The 19,604-nt window shown below is 41.2% G+C and overlaps 1 protein-coding gene across 1 annotated transcript; it reads right to left on the bottom strand.

Annotated features, from left to right (window-relative positions):
• Window positions 1-18,226: 18,226 nt before the first annotated feature.
• On the bottom strand, window positions 18,227-19,162 carry LOC115461103 (olfactory receptor 1038-like). Its single transcript, XM_030190685.1, has one exon. The coding sequence runs from the start codon at window positions 19,160-19,162 to the stop codon at window positions 18,227-18,229; it is 936 nt and encodes a 311-aa protein (XP_030046545.1).
• Window positions 19,163-19,604: the final 442 nt, after the last annotated feature.

A 19,604-nucleotide genomic window follows, 5' to 3' on the forward strand; every position in this document is an offset into this window, starting at 1 on the left:
CGGGAGGGCATTCCAAGCATCCACCACCCTCTCCATGAAAAAATACTTCCTGACATTCTTCTTCTTGAGTCTGCCCCCTTCAATCTCATTTCATGCCCTCTCGTTCTACCGCCTTCCCATCTCCGGAAAAGGTTCGTTTGCGGATTAATACCTTTCAAATATTTGAACGTCTGTATCATATCACCCCTGTTCCTCCTTTCCTCCAGAGTATACATGTTCAGGTCCACAAGTCTCTCCTCATACGTCTTGTAACGCAAATCCCATACCATCCTCGTAGCTTTTCTTTGCACTGCTTCAATTCAGTTTACATCCTTAGCAAGATACGGCCTCCAAAACTGAACACAATACTCCAGGTGGGGCCTCACCAATGACTTGTACAGGGGCATCAACACCTCTTTTCTTCTGCTGGTCACACCTCTCTCTATACAGCCTAGTAACCTTCTAGCTATGGCCACCGCCTTGTCACACTGTTTCATCGCCTTCAGATCCTCAGATACTATCACCCCAAGATCCCTCTCCCCATCCGTACCTAGCAGACTCTCACCGCCTAACACATACGCCTCACTTGGATTTCTATTCCCTAAGTGCATCACTTTGCATTTTTTCGCATTGAATTTTAATTGCCAAACCTTAGACCATTCTAGCTTTTTCAGATCCTTTTCATGTTTTCCACTCCCTCCGGGGTGTCCACTGTGTTACAAATCTTAGTATCATCCGCAAAATAGGCAAACTTTACCTTCTAACCCTTTGGCAATGTCACTCACAAATATATTGAACAGAATCTGCCCCAGCACCGATCCCTGAGGCACTCCACTACTCACCTTTCCCTCCTCCGAGAGAACTCCATTCACCACCACCCTCAGGCGCCTGTCCATCAACCAGTTCCTAATCCAGTTCACCACTTTGGGTCCTATCTTCAGCCCATCCAGTTTATTTAAGAGCCTCCTGTGGGGAACCGTGTTAAAAGCCTTGCTGAAATCTAAGTAGATTACGTCTATAGCACGTCTACGGTTCAATTCTCTGGTCACCCAATCAAAGAATTCAATGAGATTCGTTTGGCACAATTTCCCTTTGGTAAAACCATGTTGTCTCGGATCTTGCAACTCATTTTCTTCCAGGAAATTCACTATCCTTTCCTTCAGCATCGCTTCCATTACTTTTCCAATAATCGAAGTGAGGCTTACCGGCCTGTAGTTTCCAGCTTCTTCCCTATCACCACTTTTGTGAAGAGGGACCACCTCCGCCGTTCTCCAATCCCTCGGAACCTCTCCCATTTCTAAGGATTTATTAAACAAATCTTTAAGAGGACCCGCCAGAACCTCTCTGAGCTCCCTCAATATCCTGGGGTGGATCCCATCCAGTCCCATGGCTTTGTCCACCTTTAGTTTTTCTAGTTGTTGATACACACACTCTTCCGTGAACGGTGCTATATCCACTCCATTCTCAAATGAACTGTTGCCAGTCCATCGTGGTCCTTCTCCCGGATTTTCTTCAGTAAAAACAGAACAAAAGTATCTATTTAGCAAATTTGCCTTTTCTTCATCATTATCTACAATGTGGACTTTAACATTGCTTGAATATTAATTTGTTTCTTTATATATTTGAACAGTGATGTTATTTACTTGACAAGTCGATTTTTGCTTGTTTTAATATATGTAAATTGTTAAATAAAGAATTAAAAAAAAAATACAAATAAAAGAGGAATCACTAACCCCATAATTCTGTACAATGTTAGGCGCTGGGATGATCCATGCTAAGTTAGTATTCTATAAGTGGCACTCCATACAGAGCTCTCTTTATAGAATACTAACTTAATGCGCATTTTGGGAGAGATTCTATATATAGCGCCTAAAAAATCGGTGTAGTAATCAGTGCTGACTATCCAGCTTATAATCAAAAAAGAAAAACGCCTATATTTCAACCCAAATCGGAAGATGGGCGTTTTTCTCGCAAAGGCGCCTAAATCGGTATAATCGAAAGCCGATTTTGGGCGTTTCCAACTGCACTCCGTCGCGGAAATGAATAAAGTTGATGGGGGCGTGTCTGAGGCGTAGTGGAGGCGGGACTGGGGCGTGGTTATCAGCTGAGGAGAGATGGGCGTCTTTAGCTGATAATCGAAAAAAAGGCATTTTGATCACGATTTTGGGTCACTTTTTTTGGACCCTTTTTTCTCACGAACAAGTCCCAAGAAAGTGCCCCAACTGCCCAGATGACCACTGGAGGGAATCGGGGATGACCTCCCCGGACTCCCCCAATGGTCAGTAACCCCCTCCCACCAAAAAAAACCTCACTTTAAAAACTTTTTTTCCAGCCTGTGTGCCAGCCTCAAATGCCGTACCCACCTCCATGACAGCAGAATGTGTTTGATCCTGTCACAGCCTTTCCCTGGGTCAGATGTGGCTCTCGGGTGCAGTACAGGGTCACATCAGCATTGCATTGTGGTGGGTGTAGGGTATTGGGCTCCGTGATTTCATCAGCTTGTGTTACAGTCTCACGATGTTGGTAGTTGGTAGGCTGTTCTCCCATGGTGCTTTTCCCCCTGCCTACTGGGTCAGAGTGTGCCCTGTTGTGTTTCCTGTTGTAGTCCATGCGGTAGTGGTCATTTTTATAAGCCAGTTTTATTTCCCTTTCCTGTGTTAGCCACGTTAGAGAACTTAGTTCTTACCTTGAATGTGGCTGAAAGAGGGCATTGTACAGCATTCTGCCAGCTCTGACCTACTGCTAATCTCAGTACCAGGGAGACTCGTTGCCAGTGGGGTACAATCTCTGATCTGCAGTTAACTGTGAGTAAACGCGGTTATTCCAATAAAGGACGTTTTCGGAGAGATTAGTCTTCAGGTGTCAACTGGTGTGCCAATGTTATACAGCAGCAACAAGTCCTAGAGGCCTGCGTGTATGCAGGTCCCTGGAGCACTTTTAGTGGGTACCGCAGTGCACTTCAGCCAGGTGGACCCAGGCCCATCCCCCCACCTGTAACACTTGTGCTGGTAAATGGGAGGCCTCCAAAACCCACTGTACCCACATGTAGGTGCCCCCTTCACCCCTAAGAGCTATGGTAGTGTACATTTGTGGGTAGTGGGTTTTGGGGGAGGGGGTTGGGAGCTCAGCACCCGTGGTAAGGGAGCTATGCATGTGGGAGCTTTTTCTGAAGTCCACCGCACTGACCTAGAGTGCCCATTTGGTGTCCTGGCATATCAGGGGGGCCAGTGTACTACGAATCCTGGCCCCTCCCACGACCAAATGGCTCGGATTAGGACGTTTTTGAGCTAGGCATTTTTAGTTTCCATTATCGCTAAAAAAAACAAACGCCCAGCTCAAAAACGTCCATTTTTTCAAAAATACGGTTCGGCCTGCCCCTTCACGGACCCGTTCTTGGAGATAAACGCCCATGGAGATAGACGTTTGCGTTCGATTATGCCCCTCCACGTGTACTCTATAAGCGGTGCCTAGATTTAGGTGTATATAGAATATGCTTTATTGATATCTCAGTGCCTAAAACTGCATGCCTTCATTTACATAAATGAAAATGTGGCATAAATTCCGGCAGGTAGACTTCAGTACAGTCAGATATTCTATAACTACATGTGTGAATTTTGGAATGCTCGTGAAATGCCCATTTCCCCACTCATAACCACGTCCATTTTTGCCTGTGCACATTAGAAGTTAGATGCACTGCATTACAGAATCTGCTTAATGAGCTTTTGACTCGTAACCACTTGAAACCACTCGCCTCCACCTACCCTCCTCTCTTCCTTCCCGTTCACATTAATTTATTTGATTTGCTTACTTTATTTATTTTTTGTCTATGAGATTGCAAGCTCTTTGAGCAGGGACTGTCTTTCTTCTATGTTTGTGCAGCGCTGCGTACGCCTTGTAGCGCTATAGAAATGCTAAATAGTAGTAGTAGTAGTAGTAATGTGTAAATTCTAATTATTGCCAATTAGTGCTCATTATTGCTTGTTAAGAGCTGTTATCAATGCTGATTAGCTTGTTATGCCAATTAAGATAAGCACGGTTATAGAATACACTTGGATTTTGGCGTAGATCTCTAAGCACTATATAGAAAGGGGGCATGGCTATGGGTGGGGAAATGGACATGTAATGGGCGTTCTGAAAAACGATGTGCATGGTTATAGAATATACCTGCTCTGCGTGTAATTTAGGCACAGGCATTTATACCAGGTTTTACTTGGCGTAAATGGCCATAACTAAATTTGGTCACGTGGAGAGGCGCTCAGCATATTCTGCATACCGTGTGGAAATTTAAGCCTATTTTATAAAAATTAGGCATACTTTAGAGAATACACATAGGTACAATTTTTTTCTGCACTGATTTTTCACTCACCATATATAGAATATTCCTCATTATGTTCTATAAAGCATTATAAAATATTACAGTGTTCAATTTATGGCAGTTGAGTGCATAATTTCTAGTATTCTGTAAACATCATTCCTAACTTCTGGAAATACCCCTTGGTCTACCTATGCCCCTCCCATGGCAGGACCCCTTTGGAAATCTGTGCTATGGAATTTAGGTGTGCATGTTATAGAATAAGGTGCAGGGCGTTCCATGTGAATACCAATCAACACCAACAATTGATTTTTATTGCCTGATTAACACCCAAAATTGTGCCCCCAACTTTGGGCAACTATACAGAATCTGGTGCTTAGCATGTAACTTCAATACTGAAATGTAAGTTATATGCTGAAACAGGGAAAACAGCAGTTATGCACCTAACTGCACTTAGCAGCTAATCTGTAAGGCAATGTCTATGTATATATTACGTAAATGGAAAGAGAGCGTGCATATGAGAGGGGCATGGGTGGGACATGGGTGTGTCTTGCACTTATGAAGCTTATAGAATATTATCAGTTATGCATATAAGTGTCAGCATTAGGTTGTGCATTTATTCCTGCCATTGGCATGGTGTAACATTGGTGTGTAAATAAGGGTTTAAACTAATATTCTATAAGAGATTTTCAAAGCAAAGTTGTCTTTATAGAATACTAGCTTAGCATGCTATGGGGGTCTCTTGCAAAGGCATGCTAGCATTTTTAGCATGCATTAATGATTAGCATGTGTTAAATGCTAGAGATGCCTATAGGAATATATGGGCATCTCTAGCATTTAGAGCATACTAAAAATGCTAGTGCACCTTTGTAAAAGGACTCCTATATTTTTGCACCTAATTTGTAGAAGTCAGAGAGGAATCATCCCCCAAGAGGAATATTCATGAGACACAAATATTGCATATACATGTTTATAAAACATGTAAATTTGCATATTTGGTACCTGGAAATCCAGACATTAGGGATTATTGATGGCCAGATTATAAACTCTCTCGAGCAAGGACTGTCTCTTCATGTTCAAGTGTACAGCACTGCATATGTCTAGTGGCAGTATAGAAATGATAAGTAGTAGTAGTGGTAGTAAGTTTGAGAATCATAGTGAAGTGAGTTTAACTATTTAGGAAAATAAGTCAAACTAAAAACCGTAGATCTTCTAAAATCAAATCATGCTCACAGAAATAAATACATTTTCTGCAACCTATTATTTGTCTTAGCTTATAGGTACCAAAGTGTAGGGAATGCCTCTTATTAGTAATGTCGAGGACCATGACTGAAATGATAAATGGTAAGTATAGCAATAATACAGCAAGTTCTCAGAGAAGTCAACCTTACCTGTGATAGAAAGAAGCAATCTGTTTTTGCTGTACTTTAATGAATCTGTAATTATAGAATGAAGTACCAGTGTTTATATACATATATTCTATGATCTCCAGGACTAAATCCCTGAGGTGTTCCAAACACAATGAATCAACAAAGCAAGAAGTATTCAGGGACATTTAATTAATATCTTTTGGGAGGAATCCTGTATTGTATAGTGTTCATTGTGAGGGTCATTCTCTAAGTCACCATCTGGTTGGTTTTAGACAACATGAATACATGCAAATGATGGTATTCTAGTCATTTGCATGTGAAAGTAATCATTTATGCATGGAAATGACCTCATATAGAATGCTAAACAGTGGAAAAGTACATATCATGCGTTCATGGTGCAAAAGAGCTCATACCAATATAACAAACCATAAACCCGAAATCCTATGGTTTTCTTGTAGCCAATGTTCCACCAATGGTGCCTCTTTACATTGTGCTCAAAGATTGCTTAAATGTTCTGCAATTCTGATCTTAATTTTCCTCTTCACATTCAAACAATCAGTTTCAACTGCAGTTTCAGTTTTGGTGAAAAGTGGTTAGGCAGTTTCGGTAGCAGTTTTGGCTTTGGTCAAAATTGGAAAACAAATCAGTTTTGGTTGGCCTCTGAATCACAACCATAAAATCCTGAAAACAGAAAAGAACTACAATCAACATAAGACAGAGTAAAATGAAAAGAAGGGAGAGGCTAGAAAAACAAATGAGGGGAATAAGATCAAAGGCAATGCCACTGCTCACCAACCAGCAGGAAAAGATAGAAAGCAGGAAAGAACAAAACAGTCTTTCAGAAGGGCCCTAAACTGAAGGTGGGAACTCTCTGCTCTAAGGTCTATGGACAAAGAATTCCACATTGTCAGGACAACATCTGGTGGCTGTGAGTTGGTTCCCAAAATGGGCAGATGGTTCTGTGAGTTGGTTCCCAAAACGAGCACAGAGTGCGAGAGGGATGACAGGGGACAATACCAGGAGAGATATAGATGCACCCTAGAATAAAGAACCTTGGGCCAGATTCTATATAAGGCACCTAAAAAATTTGCACGGTAAACATTTCTGGCTAAGCATATTCTATAAGCGGCACCTAGATTTAGGCACGATATATAGAATATCCTTAGTTGATATCCCAGCGCCTAAAACTATGCACCTCCATTTATACCAATGAAAATGTGGCATAAATCCCAGCATATAGATTTATGCACACTAGGCTATATTCTGTAACTATGCGTGTAAATTTTGGATCACCCAAGAAATGCCCATTTCCCCACCTATGACCACGCCCCTTTTGAACAGCACACATTAGAATTTAGGCGCAGTTCATTACAAAATACGTTTAGCGAGTTGTGCGAGTAAATTCTAATTATTGCCAGTTAGTGCTCATTATTGCTTGTTAGGTGTTGTTATCAATGCTGATTAGCTTGTTAAGCCAATCAAGTTATGCGTATTGTTTATTTATTTATTTATTTATTTGTTTGTTTGTTACATTTGTACCCCACATTTTCTCACCTATTTGCAGGCTCAATGTGGCTTGCATAGTACCGTAGAGGCTGTTGCCAAATCGGTTGGTAACAGATACAAAGTTATATTGTGAACATATGAGGTAGATTGGGATCAGATATCAAGGGGTCAAGGGTGAAGATTATAAATTGTCCAGTACGATCATTAGTTATGCTATATCGCTGGGTGTTGGGATTTTATGTTGGAATGTTAGGCACGCTATATAGAATGTGGGGGCTTACATGTGAAAGTTAAGATCTTGTGTTGAACCCAATAGAAAACCGGAAGCCAGTGATGCTGTCGAAGAAGAGGAGTGACACGGTTGTATCGATGTGCATGACAGAGAAGACAAATGGCAATGTTCTGGATAGAATGTAATTTCCTGAGAAGGGACATAGGAAGACCAGAATAAGCAAAGTTACAATAATCCAATGTTGAAGAGACAAAAGCATTTATGAGTGTAGCAAAGGACTTTTCATCCAAATATGGATGAAGAGATCAAATAGTCCGTAGTGAGAAAAAAAACCCCAAGATTTAATAATGAAAGAAATCTGAAAGAAAATAATGGTTCATGGACTTTTAGGAAAGGGCCCAAACCATGTAGGTGCACTGCCTTATTTTTTTCAATCTTTTCAATTTAAAAAAATAGTTTTAAAATACTAGGATGTGTTACAGGTATTTCATGCATATCCACGATTTGCTTTTCAATGAAGAACAAATTTAATAGACTTTCTTGTTCATTCTACATTAAACCTGACATGGACTGATAGTGTCAATGATAGGGAACATTTTAAGGGGCCCTTTTACAAAGCTGCAGTAAGCATTAATACATGTCCTGTGGTAATTTTGCCTTGTGTGCATTCTTCCTAAATGCTAAAAAATATAATATATATTTTGGTGCAGGGGGCATGTCCGGACCTGCCAAGTCTCCCGCATTTAGCGGGAGACTCCTGCTTTGGCGGGTCATCTCCCGCACTCCCGCCAAAGTCTCCCACTGAGATGATCCTCTGCCGCCGCTGCATCTCTGTGAACAGCCGCAGCAAAAAAATAAAAAGAAGTGTGGGGCCGCAGCACCCTTCAGGCATGCGCTGTTGGCTCTGCCGTCCTCTGCCCTCGCTGATGTCAATTTCCTGTTCCAGGGGCAGAGGACTGGCAAACTGACAGTGCATGCCTGAAGGCTGCTGCGGCCCCGCACTTCTTTTTCTTCTTTTGCTGCGGCTGCTCACAGTGGCAGCATGTAAAAGGGATGCAGCTGAGCTCCCTGGCTGGTCCCAGGAGATAGCAGCCGCTTGGGTGCCTGGGGAACTAGGGTACGGGGAAACAAAAAATGCTGGAGTGGAGGAGAATAGAAAAAAAGATTTTGTTTGGAAGGGGAGGAGGAAGAAAGAGTGTGTCAGTGTGTATGTTGCATGGAGGGGGGAGAGAGATCAAAGATGTTGGATGGGGACAAAGGGAAGACACTGGATGAAAGGAGGGAGATACTGGACAGAAGGTGGAGAGCGAGGGGAGGTGGATGGAAGGGAGAGAGAGAGAAAGGGGACATGCTGGATGGAGGTAAGAGGGGAGAGGCTGGATGAAAGAAAGAGTGGGGATGCTGGATAGAAGAGGGGTACAGAGAGAGAGATGAATGGAAAGATGGGAGAGAAAGAGGGGACATCGAAAAGGGCAGGGGAGAGGCAAGCTGTTGGAGAGAAGGAAGGGGAGCAAGGGGGAGACCCTGGCTGTCAGATGGAGAGAGAAAGAGGAGAAATGCTGGAAGAAAGGAGGGAGAGAAAGAGGAAAAATGGCGACAGAAAGAAGGAAGACGCTAGATGGAAGAGTAGGAGAGAAAGAGGGAAGGTGCTGGAGGGAAGGATAGGGAGAGAAAGAAGAGGGATGGAGGGATGCAGAGAGAAAGAGGTGGGGAGACACTGGAAGGATGGTACAAGAAAGAGGGGAGATACTGAATGGAAAGGGGGAGACGATAGAGTTAGTAAAAGACTGGAGAATAATTGCAAGGGGCATGGGGAGAACAAAAGTGAAGAAAAGATGAAAAGCCATAGATAGATAAAGTAAAAAGAGGGAAATTTAAGAATGAATAGTACAAATGAATTAAATCTGGACAGAGAGAGAGGCAGAAAAATAATTTGAAGAAAACAAAGAAAAAGGAAAGAAAAATAACAAATGGACAGGAAACCCTGGCAAGAGAGTTAAGAGAAGACGAAGGAAAGCAGAATCAAGAGATTAGGACCAACACAATTAGAAAAAGTAAATGGCCAGGCAACAAAGGTACAGAAAGTAATTTTATTTTTAATTTAGGATAAAGTAGTGTGGTAGTTGTGTTAGTTAAGGTTAATACATGCAAATAAAACACAAAATAGAAAATAAGGTGATAACTTCACTGATTTTAAAACATTTTTGATTAGCCTTCAGAGACCAGCACTTCCTTCCTCAGGTCAGGAGAGGATACCATGATAACAGCATTCTACTGCCCTAACCTGACCTGAGGCAGGAAGATTTGGTCTCTGAAAGCTAATTGAAAAGGGTATTAGGCTAATAAATAAAATATTTTCTGAAATGACTGTGGGATTGAGGTGTTTCAGGGGCGGAGCCAATTGAATAGGTGGAGCCAATGCAGAATAGGGCGGGTCTTGGGCATGTACTAAAATCTCCCTCTCAAAAATTGGGACCCCTTGGCAGCTCTGCATGTCTGGGGGCAGAGAGTGGGTGTGTACTGTGCTAATTGGTTACTGCAACTGCATTGCTGCATGATAACTAATTAGCATGTGATTAGTGCTTGAGCCCTTACCAGCTATAAATTGACTCACATGCTAATCTGTTATAATAGCAAGATTAGCATGTGGCCACTAATACAAAAAAAAAAAAAAAGAAAGAAAAGAAATTCAGCCATTTATCCCTTGCAGAAAAAATGGCCTTAGCATGCCTGAAAGACACACATTATCACTTTTTTTTACCACAGTTTGGTTAAAGGGCTGCCCTGCCCCCATATTCATGGACACAGGTTATTTATTGTTTATATGTATATGTTGGACATTGTTTATATCTGATTGCATTGCCTGTAACAGTTTGCCGTTCTTGTGCCTTTAAGAAAGGCAGGAAGTGTCTTTGGACTACAAATCTTAGTCTTCCTGCTAGGCTCTATGATAGGCTTTTCCTGAGCACATGCACCTATGCCTTATGGGACTTTTCCTATTGGCTGTCCCTTGTCTCACTGTATGTTGGCAGTGTTGCCAGGTGGGCGGTTTTCTGCGACCCGCCGCAGGAAATTTTTGCCCGCGGCGGGTTGCGTTTTTTTGGGCTCCTTTTGGGTCATTTGGGTGCTTTTACAAGCGTTTTTTTCGGCCGTGGGGGGGGGGGGGGCGGGGTTAGTGACGTATTGGGCGGGGTTCGTGACGTTTTGGGCGGGGCTGATGACGGGGAGGTGGGGCCGATGACGGGGAGGCGGGGCCGGTGACAGGGGAGGCGGAGCCGATGACAGTGGGGGCGGGGTTGATGATGGCGGGGGCGGGTTGATGACGGCGGGGGCGGGGATGATGACGCGGGGGTGGGGGTGTCAGGGGCGGGGTTTGACTTTGGGCGGGCTTTGGGCTGGATTTGGGCTCGATTGGGTGGGAAAAAATTTTTTCCACCTGGCAACCCTGTATGTTGGACTGTAGCTTGCTTCTTCTCTCTCCACTGAGGTTTAGAAAGTGCAGCATACTTTTCTAAGATCTGTAAGCTGACTTGCTGTACCTTTTTGCATACTCCCCCTTCAAGCTACTTTAAAATAACCATGTTATTACCAGTTTAAAGTATTTACAACATCTACTCCCAGAACAGAGATGGAATTCTCACAGCCCCTACATGCATGCAGGAGGATGTAGACGGTTGAGAACAGACAAATCTGCAGAGCAGAGACTCTTTGTTCAACATTCCAGAACTATAAATTATTTCCTTTTGTTTGAATTTGCATTAACAAAGATTTTGGTTTAAGAGTTTTGAGTCTTCACAGTGATGTTCCTGTATTCTGGTTAACTTCATGCTAATCTCCTTGGTCTAGAGAGCCTATCAGGAGACAAAGAAGAACAGGGGCTTCTAAATATGGTCATTACACGGTGTGTTAGTATACCTGGGGTCTAAAGAAATTCATTCATCTTTCTTTACAGTTACATCACAAGTTGAGAGTAAAAACTATGTGTGGTTCTAGTGGTGTGATTTATGTTGTACTATAGCCTTGTTAGAAACTCTACATTGGCAAAACTACCCTTGTTCATGTCTTCCCAAATATTTTTAAAAATCACTATTATGGCACAAACAGCCTTTTCCAAAACAACCACATATCTCAAATGCTCCACTTTGTGAGAAAACTGCTTCTAATGCAAAATAAATAGAGCAGAATTTTTATTATAACGAATAGAAAGGTAATGTTAAATAATATGACTCATATTATTTAACATTACCTTTCTATTCGTTATAATAAAAATTCTGCTCTATTTATTTTGCATTAGAAGCAGTTTTCTCACAAAGTGGAGCATTTGAGATATGTGGTTGTTTTGGAAAAGGCTGTTTGTGCCATAATAGTGATTTTTAAAAATATTTGGGAAGACATGAACAAGAATATGTTTATAAGTGGCATACAAGAACGTTGAAGAGTATCTGTTTCTTTAAGAAACTGTATTTATTTTTTGCATTTTTGATTGGCTTTGTAAGGTGTGATCTTCAAAAAGTGTGTGCATTTTCTTTTTATTGGAGGCATGAAAGCACTGGTGTTTTTGCTTTGCCCTGACAAACATCAGTGAGCCTGCAAAGAGGTGGGATAATGTGGGATACAAATGCAATAAATAAATAAATAAATAGCAACCAAAGTTAGGTGCTAAAAAGTTCCGAAGAATGCTAGCTTAGCAAGGATCTTGCAACTACTTTTGGACACTGGATTTATGCCTGCGGAAACCTGGTGTAATGCCTGCACCCAACTTGGACACAGAAATGATATTATAGCATTGTGATTAAATTCTGGAAATGTTCCTGACCCGGCTATGCACCTTCCATGGGCACGCCCCCTTTGAGCTGCACACTATAAAATTTATGCACACATGTTATAGAAGTGGGTGCACAGCAGGTACGTGCATAACTCCAAATGAGTGCCAATTAATAGCAATTACTGCTTAACAGCTCAACTAATTAGTTTGCACATGGATCTGGGATCCATGTCCAAATTTGGGTGCCCAACTTTGGATGACCTATAGGGGAATGTGCCCTTCTGTATGTAAATACACATTATTTTGAACATAGGGTTCATATATTTTGTTTGCATTGTTGAATGTTTAATCTTTATTTGCTTTATTCATAGTTTTCCCTAAGGAAGCCCATTGGTTGGATAAAACCAATTGGCCTGGTTAGAAGATCTGTAAGGTGTTAGCCCTTATGCCCACGGATTCTGCATAGTGTGACATAAATTGTGCGTGCAAATCTGGTCATATTCTGGATTTGTTCGCACAACTTAGGGCCCTGCGTATAAAGGTGCGCTAGCGGTTTTAGTGTGCTCTAAAAATTAGCAAGCGCTAACCATATAGATACATACCCATGGGAATATTATGGGCATCTACATGGTTAGCACGCAGTAATGTTTAGTATATGCTAAGAGCACTAGCATGCCTTTGTAAACAAGGTCCTTAGCTAGTTAACAAGCCAATCAGCACTGATAATTGCCACTAAACAAGCAATTATTAACACTAATTGACATCAATTAGAATTTACGCGCACAACTGTCTAAGCATATTCTGTTACAAAAAAGAGGGAATGCAGCATACAAAAGCAACCAAACAAACAAAGCAAACACTGGGCCTTCAGGATTGAGAAAAATGTAGTCCTTTATTTATGATGAAGACCCGACACGCGGTTTACGCGGCTGAAAGCGTTCTACAAATGAGCTGGTCAAACAGCGGGAAATATATCCTGATTTATTCCACATCCTTGTTCACTAGTCAATTAGCTGACTTATAGGAGTCCTTTGACCCCTGATGCAGGCGTTTATACGCCGAAACACGGCCCGTGTCGGGTCTTCATCATAAATAAAGGACTACATTTTTCTCAATCCTGAAGGCCCAGTTTAAGCATATTCTGTAACATGATATGCCTAAGTTCTAAGTTGCATAGTTGAAAATGGGGCGTGTCCATGAGCATATTATGGACATTTCTAAAATCTATGTTCATTGTGATAGAATACACCCAATCCATGCATAATTTAGGCACTGACATTTAAACCAAGTTTTACTTGGAGTAACTGGCCGTGACTAAATTTAATCATACAGATGGGTATTGGGCATATTCTATAAACCGCGTGGAACTTTGGGCATATTCTATAAAATTTAGCCATACTTTTCAGTATATGCCTTGGCATATTTTTTTTCTATACAGAAATTTCAGGCACAATATATAGAACCTAGCCCATGATGACTTGAACTGAAGAATTGTACTCCATCTGGAAGTCCATTTTAATAATGGTCTATGGTCTTATAGGAAGCTATCCAAACCTTTTTAAACCCTGCTAAGCTAACTGCTTTTACTACATTCTATGATAACAAATTCCAGAGTTTAATTACACATTGAGTGAAGAAAAATTTTCTCTGGTTCGTTTTAAATTTACTACTTTGTAGCTTCATTGTGTGCCCCCTAGTCCTAGTATTTTTGGAAAGAATAAACAAGCGATTCACGTCTACCCTTTCCACTCCACTCATTATTTTATAGATCTCTATCATTTATCACCCCACAGCCATCTTTTCTCCAAGCTGAAGGGTCCTAGCCGCTTTAGCCTTTCCTCATTGGGAAGTCATCCCATCCACTTTTCGTTGCCCTTCTCTGTGTGGGCGCGTGAAATTGGCATGTGCTGGGCCATTTTGTACTGCAACTGGGAAAAAGGCCTTTTTTTAATGGGTCAGTAAATTAACGTGTGCTAATATAAAAAGTAGCTTGCAGCTATTTATCGCCTGAGCCCTTAATGCCACCTATTTACTTGGCAAAAAGGGCTCACGCCTACTCATGCGGTAATCAGGCAGCACATACCAATGTGGCCATGCTGCTGATTACTGCCGGGAACTCTCCCAGTGGGTGATCTGGGGCCGAGGAAGAAGCCTGTTCTTTTGCCTCCTGACTTTGTTCAACGTCCTTAATTGTATGCCACAACCTTGAAACAGCGAAAGCTAAACGCTGGCCAACGTTGGTCTGGGGATGTTTTTGATGGCAAAAGAGGGCTAGATATGTACACTTCAGTTTAGAAACATAGAAACATGATGGCAGAAAAAGGCCATATGACCCATCCAGTCTGCCCATCCTCTGTAACCCCTAATTCTTCCTGTTCCTAAGCGATCCCATATGCTTATCCCATGCCTTTTTAAATTCTGGAACAGTCCTCGACTCCACAACCTCCAACGGGAGGCCATTCCACGCCTCCACCACCCTTTCTGTGAAATAGTACTTCCTTAGATTACTCCTAAGCCTATTCCCTCTTAACTTTGTCATATGCCCCCTCATTCCAGAGCTCTCCTTCATTTGGAAAAGGCTCTCTTCCTGTACATAAATGCCCTTGAGATATTTAAACATCTCTATCATGTCTCCTCTCTCCCTCCTCTCTTCCAGCGTATACATGTTAAGGTTCATAAGCCTGTCCCTATAATTTTTGTGTTCAAGACCGCGTACTAATTTTGTAGCCGCCCTCTGGACCGACTCCATCCTGTTTATATCTTTCTGTAGGTGCAATCTCCAGAACTGCACGCAGTACTCCAAATGGGGCCTCACTAGAGACTTATACAACGGCACTATCACCTCCTTTTTCCTGCTGGCCATGCCTCTCTTTATGCACCCTAGCATCCTTCTGGCTTTGACCGTCGCTTTTTCTACCTGTTTGGAAGCTTTAAGGTCATCAGATACAATCACCCCCAAGTCCCGCTCTTCCTTCGTACACTGAAGCACTTCACCCCCTATACTGTACTGTTCCTCAGATTCTTGTGACCCAAGTGCATGACCCTGCATTTTTTGGGATTAAACCTTAGTTGCCAAATATCGGTCCAGTTTGTTTAAAAATAGTGTAATCCTTTTGAATATATATATATATAACAGTTTATTCTAGTGCTGTTGTTTGCTAAAAAAAATAATAGGTGGTGAGGTTTTTCTGCCAACGATGAAGAGTTTTTCAGCTCCAAGAGAGTGACAGTCCGGATCTCTTTGAGGCTTTTCCTCCCATCTTATGAGTAATTTAGACTGTTATACTACAGTTGATGACACATTTTGGGGATAGTATTTTTTGTTACTAAATGATAAGATGCCCATAAGAATATAATGGGCTTCTTATCATTTAGTGCACGCTTTATTAGCATGTGCTAAATCCATTAGCCCACCTAAGTAAAAGGACCCCTAGTGTCTCCATATAAAGGATAAAAGGCTCAAGATCCAAAGCAAAGGAGATGATTGGAATAGTCTAAACCTCTTCTGCTCCCCTAGAATTTTCCAAAATCTCCATCAATTTTTAACAATCTGCAGAGTTTTTTTCTTCTTTTGTTGAAATGGAGTCTCCTGAGATCTTCAACATTTCTCCAACATATTTTTATCCCATATTTTCAAGAAATTTAGGATGCCTCTGAAGACCTTCCTGTTTTCCAAGGCATTTTGGCTGGCTGGATAATATTTCAGCAATAGGGAGCCTGAGATGATGGTGATGTCTTCTCGACTGTCTTTTGCAGGTTGTCCTTCTTCTGTTGTGTGGATGGTTTAGTGTGCTGTCCTATCATATTTTGTAGTTCTTTTTTGTTTTATCCATTTTTGAGTATTGTATCCCACATTGATTTGTACTGATTTGGCAATATATCAAGTCTCAATAAATGATAAATGATAAATAACATATTAATTGAGATTTTGGGAAATTGTGAAACTGCATATTTAACCTTCTCTTTTGGTTATCCAATGCTTTTAATTTCCTGTGGGTGATAAATTGGCCCTTCATCAAGCCTGAGGCACTTTCATGTACCCTCCACTTGAGATACCAGCTTCTCCAGCCCCCCCCCCCCCCCTACACCTCCAGGTTGCTGTTCATTTTTTATACTTAGGCTTGTGCAATCTGAAAACTTGGACTACAGCATAGGCACTCATACATTCCCAGTTGATTCACAACAATAAAAAAATACACAAGCAAGCTAAACTTCACGTGACAAAAATGGCTGTAGCTTTATTAATCATCAACAGACTTCAACAATAAATTTGGTAACTGTCATCCCCCAAACATTCCCTTAGAAATTTCCAACATCCCACCCACAGTCCACATTCCTAAAAGGAACATCCAGATCAGACAGTTACAACCTAAGCACAGATGAGAAAGCACAAAGGCTCATGTGGATAAACTCAAATCAGCATAGTTTGCACTAATAGCAAACTCTGCCCAGTCACCCCTTAAATCCAATGATGGTGACACACACGGGATTACCCCATCCCTCAACCCACGTGAGTTCTTAGCATGCTTATCCTTCCCCATCAAGCTATAGTAAACGAGATGATTACTCAAACCCTTCCCTTAACCAAAACCTTTGCTCCTCCCTACATTGACAAGGATGGGTGATTTAACCTTCCATTGCCCCAGCTACAAAATAAGTACCTGTATATGATGTATAAACCACTTTAACTGTAACCAGAGAAATGTGTTATATCAAATTCCACCCCCTTTCCTTTCCCCTTTCCCTTTCAATGCCGTCTCCTCAGCCCAAGCTCCTCAGAAAAATTGCCCACCAACAGCTCCCTCAAGATAATCAGGCTCACAGCTCAAAATTGATTGGTGCCTATATAACACACCCACCAATCAGTTCAGCTGTTCCAGCACTTAGTCCACTGTCACTGGGCTATTCTCAGGCCACTTCATTCCTCTACCCCCTTTTCTGCTCCACAATAAGACAAAAGAGAGAAGGAAGAAGGGGATCATCTGTCACAATCTGCTGCATTGCCAATGTAAACACAAAAGGGGAATGGTGGGGAGCAAAGAATTTGGGGTTCAGTGATTCTTCCATCTATCCTGCAGCTCACACTTTACAACAGGCACCATCACTTCCTGAAGAACCTACTGTTGTCTTCTGAAGGAAGCCCACAATGGTGGCCTGTGTCAATGGAGGTGCAGAATCTGGATCAGAAGAGTATACTTGGACCTTGACCTTCCATTTGCCGATTTCAGAGGTATTTTAGAAGGAAAAAAATAGCACAAAAAGAGCCCCAATAGATCAGACATTCCTTATTGATATCAAACTGAGTATTTTATGTTGGTAAACACAAGTTCATGTGGTGAAAACACCAGCAATCATGGAGTGAAGTCTTGCTTAAGCACAAAAAAAAGTACTTTAGCACAGGTCCTATTTTATGCAATAAGACCTAGTTACTAATAACTGGGGTTAACAGTAAAATAACACATCTTAACAGTAGGCCACATTGATAACTTCTCCCTAAATAATATACCTTAATGGTAGCCAACAGTGATAACTTACCCCCCTGAATAGCAACATTTGTTTCTGAAATTGTTCTATTTGAGTATCTTGAATTAGAAGAGTGATTCATAAGTAGATCTGTGGAGGGCGCACTAATGCGTGGGAGGGTGGCAGTGTGCTGATGGGGGGTAAAGCCAGTGCCCAGGGGGGCACAATTATCCTTACTGCCCGGAGGCCCAGAGCACTGTCTGCCCCTATTGTGCACATCTTTTTGTGAACATCCCTGACCCTCTATGCCCTATAATGGCCATGCCCCCTTTTGGGCACCCAGATGTATAGAATAGCACACAGCCAGATGCACATGCAACCTCAAATTGGTACCAATTAATATCAATAATGTATTGTTAGCTCCTAATTATTTATGTTAATTGGCTCATTAATCAATTAGATTGCATGCACATCTCTGTATTGTGCCCAAATTTGGGCATAGATATTTGGTCACTCTTTATAGAATCCAGGGGAAAACATTTACTCATTTTAAAATACTTATCTTTGTTTTAATATAAATATAGCAAGCAATGTTTTTATTAAGAAGATTGTTTTATCTTCAAGACTTTTTTCACTGCTTGTTTGACATCATTGTTTCTGAGACTGTAGATCATAGGGTTTAACATAGGGATTATCATTGTATAAACCAAACCAACAAATCTGTTTTTGTTTAGTGAGTGATGAGAATTAGGGAATACATGGATAAAGACAAGACTCCCAAAATATAAAGTCACTGTGATGAAATGAGAGGCACATGTGGAAAAGGCTTTGCGTCTGCCCTCTGATGAGCGGATTTTCAGGATAGTGGAGATAATGTAAATGTATGAAAGAAATACTGCTGTAATACTGATGGAGATAACAGTAGCACAAATAGCAGAAAGCACTACCTCCTTGAAAGAGGTATCGGAGCAGGAAAGTTTTAAAAGTGGAGAGGGATCACAATAGAAATTACTAATCTTATTGGGACCACAGAATGACACAGAAAAGACATTACTTGTATGTACTGCAGAAAGTATCAAGCTTATTATATATAAAATGGTCACCATTAGGATGCAAACCCTCTTGTTCATAACAACAAGATAAAGTAGTGGGTTACATATAGCCACATAACGATCGTATGCCATCACTGCAAGAAGAAAGCACTCTGCAATTAACAAAGCCACAAAAAAGTACATTTGTGTAACACATCCAGGAAGAGAGATGTCTTCTGTCTCCAGTGCTATGTTGAGCAATGTTTTTGGAGTGATGGTAGAGGAATAACATACATCTATTAACGATAGGTTGCTAATAAAAAAGTACATGGGTGTGTGAAGTCTGGGAGCAATCTTAATTATTGCGATGATGCTGATGTTTCCCAGTAGGGTAAGAACATACATGGAGAAAAAAGCTATGAAGAGAAAACTCTGTATATTATAAAGGTCCGTAAATCCTACCAAGATGAATTCATGCACTGAAGTTTGGTTTGTTAGTGTCATTTCTCTGGAAAGCAGCTGAATGCCCACTGTTAAAATAAAAAGGTATAAGACCAAAATTAGCCATCTATCAAAGTGGTAACAGATATATTTTAGGGGTAAAATTATCATGCAAAAACTTTCAGAGTGGCAATCAATTTAGTCTGCAGCAGTAAAAACATACAAAGAGGCTGGTGTCATATTAATGACTAACCAATTTATTGAGGCATGAGCTATTGAGAACAAGAGTCCACCTTATCTTTTATTGGGTTCTCAAAATTTCTTCTCTCAATAGATCATCTAGTTTAAAAAATGTCACCAATCTCGGTAATTTTTGTAAAAAGGGCAAATCTGCAAACTACTGTAGACTTACTCAATGTAAAGATCCATGAGCTAGATTATTAATGACTATTAATGGACTGATCTGTATATGATAAGCCCACAAAGTGCCTTAGTTCCTCAATGG

The sequence above is a fragment of the Microcaecilia unicolor genome, chromosome 1 (assembly GCF_901765095.1).
Source record: "Microcaecilia unicolor chromosome 1, aMicUni1.1, whole genome shotgun sequence".
Lineage (NCBI taxonomy): Eukaryota > Metazoa > Chordata > Amphibia > Gymnophiona > Siphonopidae > Microcaecilia > Microcaecilia unicolor.

What these genes read in the sequence shown, in the direction of transcription:
- LOC115461103 (XM_030190685.1), bottom strand. Translation starts at nt 19,162, where the DNA reads ATGACACTAACAAACCAAACTTCAGTGCATGAATTCATCTTGGTAGGA.